The 12,437-nt window shown below is 40.3% G+C and overlaps 1 protein-coding gene across 3 annotated transcripts; it reads left to right on the top strand.

Annotated features, from left to right (window-relative positions):
• The first annotated feature begins 578 nt into the window (after positions 1–578).
• Positions 579–12,360, top strand: znf654 (zinc finger protein 654). Of its 3 annotated transcripts, none has more exons than XM_037108794.1 (12): positions 579–743; positions 1,747–1,892; positions 2,746–2,827; positions 3,060–3,195; positions 4,294–4,496; positions 4,601–4,737; positions 4,865–5,006; positions 5,597–5,881; positions 5,972–7,282; positions 7,497–8,287; positions 9,205–9,277; positions 9,656–9,829. In XM_037108794.1, the coding sequence occupies exons 1-12, from the start codon at positions 618–620 to the stop codon at positions 9,680–9,682; spliced, it is 3,459 nt and encodes a 1,152-aa protein (XP_036964689.1). In that variant the 5' UTR covers positions 579–617; the 3' UTR covers positions 9,683–9,829. The 3 variants fall into 3 exon arrangements, with proteins under 3 accessions (XP_036964689.1, XP_036964685.1, XP_036964688.1); XM_037108790.1 differs by lacking the exon at positions 9,205–9,277 and adding an exon at positions 10,858–12,360 and having other exon boundaries at positions 582–743; positions 9,656–10,749; XM_037108793.1 differs by lacking the exons at positions 579–743; positions 9,205–9,277 and adding exons at positions 2,263–2,411; positions 10,858–12,360 and having other exon boundaries at positions 1,759–1,892; positions 9,656–10,749.
• The last annotated feature ends 77 nt before the right edge of the window (positions 12,361–12,437 follow it).

The following is a 12,437-nucleotide window of genomic DNA, read 5'->3' as shown; positions in this document are numbered from 1 at the left end:
TTATAAAAAAAAACTTAGGTCAACTGAGCCTGTAACACACAAAAATACCTGCTTATAAATTTGATGGCACACATTTTCCTTTATTTCTAAGACCATACTCATCCGATGCATAAGAAAATAATTTTGCAGGATGATAGATGAGTAGTTATGAGTGTCAGTCATTTATTCTGACATTTTAATGGCTATCTGCTAAATATAGATAAACCAAATTTTGCACAATGGTTGAGTCTTGATGCCCTGTTTGCAGTAACAAAACAGTCATAATGATAAATTAATTTAAAAAAAAATTAATTAATGGGAACACAGTTGAAAGAATGCCTGGAAGATAGAGGTTCTATAAAAAATGTAATATAACTTTTTACATTTCTTTTAATGGCCCATTTGGCAATTTTAATTTAAATTTAAATAAGCCTACCTTCACGTCTTTAAGCTTTAATAATCATTTAAAATGGTTGGAGATGATTGTTTTTTGTACATCGTTCACAATTCAAATGAAAACTTTATTAATACGTTTATAATTACAGGGTTGCCAGGTTGGTAGTGTTGGTGTGGGGGATAGGAGGCTACTACCTCACAAACCTGGCAACGTTGACTATGCGCTGGATACAGCAGACAGTATGGCGGACAGCGAGAGTGATTTGGAGACAGACGGGCTTGAATTAGCTCTGGAAACATTGTGCAAAAGACACTGCAGCGACGAGTCAGCTCCGAGGAGCAAAAGCTATTGCTCTGAGTTTTGTGAGGTACGTTAGACCATGTTTTCTCCTCGGTATCCCCGTGGGTGTCTGTTTATTGCTAAGACTACTAGCTCCGCTAGCTAACATTAGCCTCCAGATTAGCTCTATTTATTTAGCTGTGTTGCTAAGACTATGGCATGTAGCCAGTCAGAGACACAACATAAATGGTTAACGAAATGGAGGTGGATATATACTGTTTTCCGACACAAGGTATTTTATTTCGTAACGTCCACTGTGTTTTCAGGATATATGACTGACGTTTGATAGGACTTAGCATTATAGCTAGACAGCCAAGCTAAGCTAACGGTACGAGGTAGCTGTGTTTGGCCAAACTAACGTTATCATCTATTATTAGTACCATGAAAACACCGCATAGCCTGTTCTCAAAGGTCAGTAGTTGAGATGAATTACCATGTTAGGTAAATACGTAACGATTTAACTGTAGCCAGTGATGGAAAACTTGATTTCTACTAATCATATTAATAGTGAAGTTAGTTTAGACACTGCAAGGAGAACTTAATTAGCCAGAAGACCGCCAACTTATTGTATGTGATTCTTTTGGTGGTCATGCTTTATTCTTATTGCATTATTTGTTATCATATGTACTGATAACCCTAATCGTTTCTTAAAGGGCTCTATTGGGAGTGTTAGAGAGAACATTGGTAGATCATGGATATATATATGCTCTTCATTTCGGGCATATGTTATATATTATGTTAACGTGATTAAATGCAGTTAAAGTCCCATCTTTGTTAAATGCAGGTATGTTCTCCTCTGGAAACCCCTACTCCTTTGTAGTTACAAGTACCATCTGGGACAGTCTTTCAATGAAAAAATTCGAAAGTAGTAATTTGGAAATTAAACAAAGGATTGCGTTGAGCCTGTTTCTTTTACGTTACAGAATGGTGATTGGTTCTAAGATTCTGCCATTGATCATACGATTGTGATGAAATCACCAGATCCTGTTATGTATTTTGGTGTGCTACATGTTTTTGTCCTTCCCTCACAGTTGGTTGAGGAGTACACAGGACACTGGCAGGTCCCTCTCCCTCAGCTGAAGGTGCTGTGGACTGCACTTTGTAGTTTCACCAAAGCCACTGCTGCTTTCCCTGATGACTGTCAGCATGTCCACTATGTTCTCAGCAGTCTGGCCTTGTAAGTAGTTTGTTCCTTTGAAATTGAATTGTTTTTGTTTGTTTTCAATGACCAGGCATACCATATTTCCCGCTCTTATTTTGGCACCTTTTAGCAGAAAGCACGATGCGTCAACTTCGGTATAAAACCGTCAGCTGCCAGTGTTGGTGTTTCTGATGTGGACCAGCACTCGTTAGCATTTCATAAATAATTGGGTAAAATCCATGATTGGCTGTAACAACAACAATAGCAAAGATATGTTTGTTGTAACTGTACCCCATTACAGAGATTTTGCAACAGTGGCACAACGACGGTTTGCCTCTACAGTCCCTTTTTAAAATGAATCAAGTAGCGGTCGCATAAAGCCACTTCTGTGTGTCATTTCACACAGCGTGCTGGCATTGCAGAACCAAGAAAGGCATAAGGTTTACAGGTGGAAAGTGGATGGAAACAAACCAAAGAAACCTACACAGATCTCAACATTATGATGACTGGAGCAGCTTTATGCTAGCACTGCTTAGTTCAGTGTGAAGAAACAAAGTAGGTGTAGACATGAGCCTTCGTCACTGAGTTATTACGGAATCTTTGTCTGAAAGGGGCTATATAGATGTTGAAGCAGAGTATCGGCAATATTCCTATCTTGAAAAGGCAGTGTGAATTGGGCTTATAACACCGCAGTAATTTCAGTGTTTACAACATTTGCATTGGGAGATGATGTTTATCCATGATTCACTGGGATAATAAGCTTTCACACCAAACACCAATTCACACATGGCACTGAACATGACAGCCTTGAGTGATGAGTATGTTGTTGTAGTTACTGTGAGATGTTTTTTTGGCAAACTAATGTTTTTTTCTCTTCATTGTCTTGCAGGAGCTTCTTTGAGCTGATGCTATTTTTTAGCAAAGAAGAATTTGTGGAAAAGCCTTTAAAAGACATCCTTGATTCCTTTCAGGTGACAGCAACTGACCCACTGCCTCAATCCTTAGTTTTCCTATTGACACAACACACATTTTTATAAGGCACCACCTAGCTGAAACCACTACAACACAGTATTTTTTATTTTTTTACTGCTGCTCTCTTTGTTGTAATTTTGATTGTTTTAGTTGATAACCGGGAACCAGTTAAACTTAAAAGTCACTGATGCGATTGGTTATCTCATGACAAATTGTGTATTTTCTTTACAGGAGTGCCACTCTCAGCTCCTGCGACACAGGAACATTTATCTTCAGCATGTGAAGCAGATCATCAAAGCAGGAGGACCGTGGGAGAATCCAGTGCTACAAGGAATCCTGAAGGAAGCAGACTTGCCACCAAAACAGGGTAAACTCATGATCATCTTTAACAGCTGGTATGGCTTTTTCAGAGAGACAGTTGCCTTGAAGGAGTGTGACTGGTTGTGTTCTGGCCTCTTCTGTCTGTCTGTCATACACTGATCACGTCACAGGTTTTTATTTTATTTTTATTTTTATTTTTTGTGACCTATATCTTAAAAACCTTTCAATAACTGATGCTGTGTTACCCAACTTGGCTTGCAGGCTCAGTAGTATGTCATGACTATAATGGATAGAAATATTTTTGGTTTCTTAAAAAATTGATGACCACTGGCCAATCAGATTTTGGGGTTGTCTTTTACAGTGATTGGTAGGGCTGTAACAATCATCCATGTATCCACCAATATCACCCCAAAAAGTGTTTTACATCAATGTAATTAATGGTGATGTTAGACTGATGTTAGATTACCCTGCTAAGGCTGGAGTAAGTAATTCTGAAAGACGGTAGTTTATTGTTCACTCTCATTTTCACAACATCAAATACTGACACGTTGGGTTCAAGCCAACATCAGTTTTCGATGAGGTGAGGATGAGTCTCAACAATCTGATGCCACCTCTATTACGGGGCTGCCTTATTGTGTGAAGAGTAAGCAAGAGAGCAAACATTAAATCAACTGCAGCAAAAATATTGTTTAAACACCAACAGTTATGACTTGAAGCAGAATAGTTCATCAGATAGAAAGAGTTACTGGACATTTTTTGGATTGCATGGATTGGAAACACTCCACGCAATCACCACTGGATTATAATTATATAATACCAATAACAATAGTGTCGCCTAACTGCAACAGAATAAATAGACCTGCAAAAACATTTTGAATGTCAAAGTTTTGAATGAGCTTCAAACTATTAAGTACAGTTAACAGTCAAACACTGAGTTGAAAACACAAACAAGTAGTAGATTGAATGCTCTTTTTTAAAATGTTTATGTTATCACTAAATATACCTAATATGTTACAACCACAAGAAACGGTTTGACATCATATTGCTGAAGAATTTTAGTGAGCACAACTTCACAGTAACTCTATTTAAAGTAACCCTAGCCCTGTATCTAACACAATAACAATTTTAATCCCCTTCTTTGCAGTTGAGGACTACTTGAGCTCAGAGTTGCCCATATTCTTTGAGCTGCGGGTTCGCTACCTGCAGGCCTGTGAACGAATACAAGAGGCCAAAGCCCTGTCTAAAAGCTGCCTGGAGAATTGCGAGGCTGGAAAGCATTTGTACTTCCATCAGGCTTACCTGACCTGCCTCTACAAGGCCTCACTGCATGAACACCTTCACAAGGAGGTGAGAGAGGCAATTCAGAGGGTAGTAAGGATTTCAAACTGCATTTGGTGATTTAAAAAAAAAAAAAAGTTAAAATCTTTGCCTCTACATACCTTCTTCCTCAGATGGCAGAAATAGATGGCCGTGATGCAGTGGAGATTATCTGCAACACAGAGAGCGTTGAAAAAGATGAACTTCTGCTGTCGCTGTGTAAAGCTTTCCTCACTCAGCAGCTACACAACGGAGACATGTATTACATCTGGTAAGAATGACCTTCAGACATGTATGTTACACTAATACTACACTTGACTTTCCCTCTCAGCATACAATATAACATACAATATAATTGAGCTAGATGTCTTTGACCTGGCATCTGCTGCCTCCTGTAGGGACCTGGTGTTCATCTGGAGCAGGCTGCATCTTCGTGCCCATCCCTCCAGACAAGGCTTCTTGGCTGAGTGCTTGCAGTTGGCTTCCTCCTCTACTAACGTCAGAGCCATCTTCCCCTTCATCAAACTGGTCACCACAGAGGTGTGAACGACAACACAAGCATAATCTTTCTCCAAGTTGTGTTCAACAGGACAGAAGATAATTAACTGAATATTATGCACATTGTTTGTAGCTAAAATGTGTGAACAAACTGACAACACTGTAATCTGAAAAGGATTTTACTCACACCTCCTTCACTCTCATATATGCACATGGTTGCAGTTTGATGTCAGACTATTTTGTTTCTAAATATTGCTACATCTATATTTCCCTTTTGTTAAATGTACTAAAAGGAACTTTTAATTGGTTATGAAACTGTCTCAGTTTAATGCTGATGCCTCTATATGACCTACATAAGCAAACAAGACCATCACTGAGAACATTGTTTTTGTCCCGTGTTCACCCGTTTGGATTTCAACTTATCTGGGTTGGTTAAGTAATACAATTAAAATTACTTTTCAAGACAGAGTGCTGAGAATTAATTGAGGAGTTTCAGTCTGAGGAAAGAAGCTGCTCTGTAATTGTAAAAGATTTTTTTTCACAGGGGCATCCAGAATCTTTGCCCTGTTCCTTTGATTCTCTTATCTACCATTTTGCCTCGCCTTAATCACTGGTGTGCTTGTGTTTGGCAGCTGGGCGGTGAAGGAGTCCATGTCTGTGTGGAGCTTTGTGCCAGAGCTTTGCAGCTGTGCGACATGCAGGCTGACAGTGGGGCCCGGTCCCTGGTTTGCAAGACCATCGCCTTCCTGCTTCCTCATGACCTGGAGATCTGTCGAGCGTGTGCCCTGCTGGTCTTCTGTCAGGAACGCAGCCTGGAAGCTTATCGAACTGTCTGCTTGCTTTACATGCATCCTGACCAGGAGCCACATCCCCACAACAGCCCTGTCCGGACCAGTGTTCGCTTCCATATTTTGCAGGTTGGAAGGGGTGAAGAGGGGAATATAATTTGCGCTAGAATGATAGATTTACATTATGAACATTTTTTTTTGTTTGTCTTTGTTTTCCAGATGCTCAAAGAGCGCCTCTGTTTTGATCCTGAGTTTTGGAACCTTCTGACCCTCAGGACCCATTGCTTGGAGTTGATAAGTGACAAGGTCATGAAGGCTGCTGTTCTCAGTGAGATGAGGGAGGAAGAGGAGAAGGAGTACAGTAAAGACCTGTTCATAGATAATTGTGTAAATGACTCATGCAGACAAGGTTGCAATTCCTGCAAGTACACTGAAGTTACATTGGAGAAGCAAGACCTTCCTAAAAAGAAGACTATGGATGGAGCGACAGCCCCATCAAATAATGCTGTTCTGAGGAGGAGAAAATGGAGAAGAGGGTTGGGAAGGAGAAAACAATCTAAGTCTGTTGATGAAGTGGACCTTGGTGACGATCCAGAAATCATATTCAATGTGAAATCCACCTCTTTGAGCAGTAAGCCTGTGTATTCACTAAGACGCAATCACACCAAGGTGGAAAATCCTGCTCCTGTTAAGCCCCCTCTGACCCGAAAGAGAGAATACTTATCTAGATGTGTCAAGAGCCAAATTCTGAAAAGAAAAGGTCAGAAGAAAAGATGGTTGCAGGGTCTTCCGAGGCTGGAGCTGGTACACACACACAAAGAGAAGAAGGTCAAAGTTAAAGGGACAAAACAGGGACGGAAGGCTTCACTGAAACTGGAACTGTCCTATCCTGACAATGAAATGTCCGTTCCAGTAGAGGATTTGGGTCTTGCGGAGATAATTGACGCAGAGGACAGAAAGCAGGATATGCCTCACCTGGAGAATGAACTGAAAGAAGAGAGGAAACGAATGGAGGACCAACTTGAGCAGATGATAACTGATACGGAGGACAAAAAGGCAGATATGCCTCACCTGGAAAAAGAACTTAAACAGGAGAGGGAAGAGATGGAGAATCAACTTGAACGGATGATAACTGACATGGAGGACAAAAAGGCTGATATGCCTCATCTAGAGAATGAACATCAACAGGAAAATGGACTTGAGGAACATAATGACATGGTCTGTAGTAGCAGTTATGGTGCACAAACCCAAGAGGATTCTCAAATACAGATTTCTTCCAAGCTTTGTGAAGGTCCTCTAACTGAGCCTCAAGCTACTGTTCCAGCTGTTCAAGCTGATCCTGAACTAGATGGTCCATCTTTAGAGCTATTTGAATGTCCAGTAGATTTGTTTCACAGTTACTCTCTCAAATACAAATTGCCTGACAGCGAGAAACGGCAGCTTCCTGAATCCACAGTATCCGATGAGCTTAATGACGACATAGAACAGGAGCCCCAATCTACAGTGGAAACAGACGTGTCAATAAAAACGGTCAGTTGTTTGTCTTTAATAATCCTTACAAGAATTTCAAACATTCGGCAAATGTATTCCAAATCATTTTATTTTTATCTTTTCATACAGCATTTTGCTAAACTGTACTGAGAGGTGTTCACACAAACAGTGTAAACAATTATTGTATATGAAAAATAATCTTTTCCTGATTAACTCTTAGACCTCTTTTAATGTTTTGCTGTCTTTTCTCCAGGTGCTTGCCAAAAAAACGTGGAGGGACAGAGCTCTCCGTACTCAAAAATATGCTCACCTGATGCACCACTGCAAATTATGCCGCAAAGATTATAAAGGCCTGAATGTTATGAGGCATGCTCTTTCACACCTGAGGGGTAGGAAACTAAGATGTATTCTCTGTGGGAAGCGCTTTAAACACCTTCATTTTGCCAAAAAGCACATTTTAGATCACATTGATGAAATGTCCAAGCAGACACCTCCCGATAAGGAGCTATGCATTGTGGATGTGCCAGCTGCTAATGGAATAGTGGATAAAGTTGAAAATCCGAGCCAGCCACAGGATGCAAATAAGACTTCCATTTCAAACGAGGAAGCTCTGAATAAGAAACCCGGAAGCAGACCGAAATTGTCAAGCCTCAAGAGAGAAGATAGAATCATCAGGAACCTCCGCACCTTAATCAAAAAGACATCTGTGCTTCACAACAAGTGCAAGAACCCCGATGCAAATATATTCAAGGAGTTAGACTTCAAAGATGAGCAGGTAGTTATTAAGGATGGACTGGTGATAGTCAGAGATCCTTCTGTGGTGGAGAAAGATGGAGAAGGAGGGGGGAAGGCGACGCCTGCAGGAGAGAATGGCTATGGTGTGGACATCACCTATCACTTGTGCCCCTCAGAGTCCTGTGATAGAGTATTCTTGAGGATCAGCAGCACACTAACAAAGCATGCCATCAAATGCCATGTTAGTGACGATAAAGTGCTGGAGAAGACTTTTGTTTGGGCCAAACAAAAGTGCACTCTGTGCCTCAGGTAAGACAAACAATATATCGGTCTTTACATATTTCCTTACAGAGAGTTTAATGTGATCATTACCTTTATCTGATCTATTATTTAAGTCTTCCAGTATGCACTGGTACAATTATGAATTGGATGGCTTGTACATCTGTTCTATGTCTGGCTGGTCATAATAGTTTTTCCACTACATGGCTAAACTCAAGCTTTTTTCTTTCCTTTTCCATTACACATCATGCTCAGATAACATTCAGATTAAAAGGTGATGAGCACTGATTGTTTCAGCTGAAACTTTAAGACATTGCAGCATCAACTATAACGTCATTAGGCTTTGTGTCTTTGCCTTTTACAGACTACCTCTCATAGCCGTTTTTAATTTTAGTCCTTGCTCTGCGGCCACACTGGAGACTGGCATTACTTGTGCCACTTAAGTCAGAGTTTTCAAGTCGATCTTGCAAGCACTTGCACCACTAGCAGCTTGTGCTCTTTCTGCACCAGGCTGCACCCACCAAAGACATGTTCATAGGCCTCTAGTCCAAAGCTCTATTACAGGTTGTCTACCTGTCATTGTTGACAGTGTTTTGGGTCAATTACTAACATCACAGTAGATCACCCTGAGAGTTCAAATCTGTCAATGTGGGACAGCAAAAAAATAAAGAAAAATACTCTTAATACTGTTAACACGATCCCTGGTGCAGTTTAGCGTACAGTTTGTCAGTGAACAAAGGCTGCAGCTTCTCAAGACCAAAGTAACCCCCAGATTCCACTGGGCATGTCTGCATTGCGTTCCAGCCATGACATGACAGCTAGAGCTGATTGTGGCGGTTCCAGAGAGCACTCATGGTTCCACCCACCGCACCTCTGTGCATTTCACATATGACCTTTAAGTGTCTCTCTGCTCTTAAGCGAATATGCACAAATTTTATTTTTGACAGAAGCCGAGTCAAGCTGTATAGAGCATCTTTATCCAGGCAGGAAGTCAGACACCGGAAGGGCATAGAGCATCTGGTCAGTTTCCCCAAAAAACACTTTTAGATGCTCATGTTGATGTATAAGGCCACTTGGACGACAGACCAAAGCAGTGCTGCAGATGGCAGGTCAAAGAAACTTACCCGGGTGGAATCAAGGCATAAAGTTACAGTGTGTTGCTTGTAGGCACAGCGGCGCCATGGTGATCAGCAAAGAATCTAGCTGAAGTTCAGGGAATACCATCTGTCAATACAGTTGAGTTATAGCCTGCAGTGCAAAAACTGCTATTGATACAGATTCCCAGGTTTACATCTAGTGCCTAATTTAGGAACTGAATAAATTAACACCAAAAAATGTGCTGAAATTTCATCAAGTTATTATTTTTCATTTAGTCCTGATTGTTCTTTTCTCCAACAGGCAGTTACAATTTCTCCAGCATTATAAGGATCACATGAAGCGCCACGATACTCCTCTCCAGTACTTCTGCTACCATTTGGAGTGTAACCAGCGCTTCGCAACACAACAGGAATTAAAGGACCACGTCAGTACCCACCAGCCCTTCAGACCTCAGTGTCCATTCACAGACTGTGAGAAGCTATTCTCGAACCTCCAGGGTCTCTATGATCATGAATGGAGACACTACGTCCCAGCGCCTCAAAGAGATGAGCTAGAGCTGAGACAGAACAGAGAGCAGAAGCAAAACACTGAAGCGCCATGGAAGCAGAAAATTAAGGTTGAGGAGATATGGCTGCAAAGTAAAAAGGGGCAGAGGGAGGGTCTTGTCCTTGACCATGTTGAGGCATCCAATGTTGAGGATTTCAATGAAATCATAACCGAAGACCAGCCTTGTAAAATAAATGATCATGTTGATGACTCTAATATTGAGGATTGGGTAAATCAAGACCTGTCTAAAATCGACAATTGCTCAGATAAAACAGGCAGTCATGAGCCCACAGACGAAAACAAGTCCGCCGTCAATGGATATGAGAATGAGACAAGAAACCAAGTTTTGGAAGGAAAGATTTCCACCTCCCGGACCGGAGATTCTGCAGCAAACCAAAGCAAGTGCCGTCGAAAAAAGGCTCCCGTCGTGTATGACCCCTTGAATGTCCGAGACCTTGAGGATTTGTCCACTTTGGCTGAGGGAGTCCAGCAGAAACTGGGAGAGCCACACATCACTGAGCACAAATCCTTCCAACCCGAAGATCCCTCCTATGCGACATTTGTTAAAGCCCCCTTCATCCGACCGCCACCCTCCACCTACATGGACGAATCCCTGCTCTCGATGCGGAAGAGGAGGTCCACAGAAGAGGCCCCTCCGAAGAAAAATGTTTACTGGGGCAGTATAAAAAAAGAAACGGAGCAGCAGAAGAATGATGACCCCCCTGAGCAGAAGACCAGGGTTCGCTGTGACAAATGTCTTTCCTCCTTCAGCAGTGCAGAAGAATTACAGAAACACAGAGCCCTTAACACCTGCTCTGCACTCTTTGGCTTTGATTCTGACGATGAAAGTAAGTAAGCTTTTTTCCAGATTATAAACTCTATCGATATTTTTTAACCCAGTTGAACCACAGGATAATCAATGTGTATTTTTTTTTTTTTAATACATTTTCTTTTAGGTTAGTTGCAATTAAAGAGGATCTGTAACTGGAGAGACACAGCATACTCTGTCATCTGGCTCAGGGCAACGATTCAAGATAAAGGACCACTGGAAGCCTTTCTTAACACTCAGATACAGTACCTATTTAATTCTTGGATACCAGTTGGTTGATAGAACCTTTTTTTTAAAGCAATAACTTTAACAGCTAAAACTACTTTTGAAAACATTGTTTTCTGTCAAAACACTATCATTGTGCACTTTGTCAAGCAGGAAAAATAAATCCATATGTTCTCTTTATGGATAGTTATGTAACTTTTGATACAGCATTGGTTGATAAAAACAAAAAATGTTGTGTCAACAAATTTAAAAGTAATGCCAAAAAATGTGTGGGAATGAGAAATGAAATATGGCTCAAAACAACCTCCCCAGATTAAAAAATACACTGTAGTTAGTTGTGTACAAATAATCTACTGTAGGTACTGTTACATGTAGCTTAAATGTAACTAATCACACTGTATACATTAAGTATATAAGTAATCACAGTATTTTTACTTAAGAATACCACAGAGGGTCAACCTTACCTGGACTTGCCGTATTGTGGTACAGGACTCAACACAGTGTATTAGCCTTTGTCAAACATAATTTTTAAGGAAGCAACTACACTTAAATAATGTTGAGGTGTTGATCAGTGCTGAATAAAAAAAATGTGAGGGTCCTATCCTATTTTGTCCTTAAACTGAATTTCACATGCAGTTAACTTTAAACAGTGTTTGAAACATTAAGAAAAAAAAATCATGTTAACAGGATGGAAACATGAGCTCAGTGCTCAGCTCAGTGTTGCCCTCTCTGGTAAATTCTTGTAGTCTTCCAAATGAACTGTACACCTCTGAGCTTTGTAGAAAGGATGTATGAAAAGTTTCACTAAACACGACAAGTGGACATGGTGGTGGTTGCTTCCACTTCCCACGTCTCCATACTATTCATTTATACGTTTTCAGCACAATTTGTGTGAACTGCTGTTTTCGTAGGTTCACCAGGATGGGGTATAGCTTTCCAAACTAGGCTTCTGGTCGTGGTATGACAACAGGAATCACTCATTAAAGCCGTGACCAAAATATCTAAAAACATGTGAATCCGCCTTCATACTGTCACACTATTATTATGTACAGTATATGAATTATTCACAACTTTCTTAGTGCCAAGACTGAATGACAGTGTTAGACTGTAGGTAAAGATAAACATTCAAATCATTAACACAGTACCAGTTTGGTCTAAATCATTTTTAACTCCATGACCATGTATTTCAGTACATAGAATATCTGACATTGGTTGTCTGTTATGTAAATACTTTTGAGATTTTTCATAACTTTTTAATGTAATGTTTTTATGGGACTGTGCACTTAAATCTGCTTATTTATATGTATAAATGTTAATAGGCTGGATTTGTAATGGTAATGATTCCCACGTTTATTTTTTCATAAAAAGTGATTAAATTTGTTTGAATAAACAAATGACACTAAAAGCTGTTGGTGTTAGTGGTTTGTATGCACATTATTCAGGTAAATAAACATTTTTTTCTCCCTTCTGCTTCAAAACAGA

This window comes from Acanthopagrus latus, chromosome 9 (assembly GCF_904848185.1).
Source record: "Acanthopagrus latus isolate v.2019 chromosome 9, fAcaLat1.1, whole genome shotgun sequence".
Taxonomy (NCBI): domain Eukaryota; kingdom Metazoa; phylum Chordata; class Actinopteri; order Spariformes; family Sparidae; genus Acanthopagrus; species Acanthopagrus latus.
This window is presented reverse-complemented; position numbering and strand designations above follow the sequence as displayed.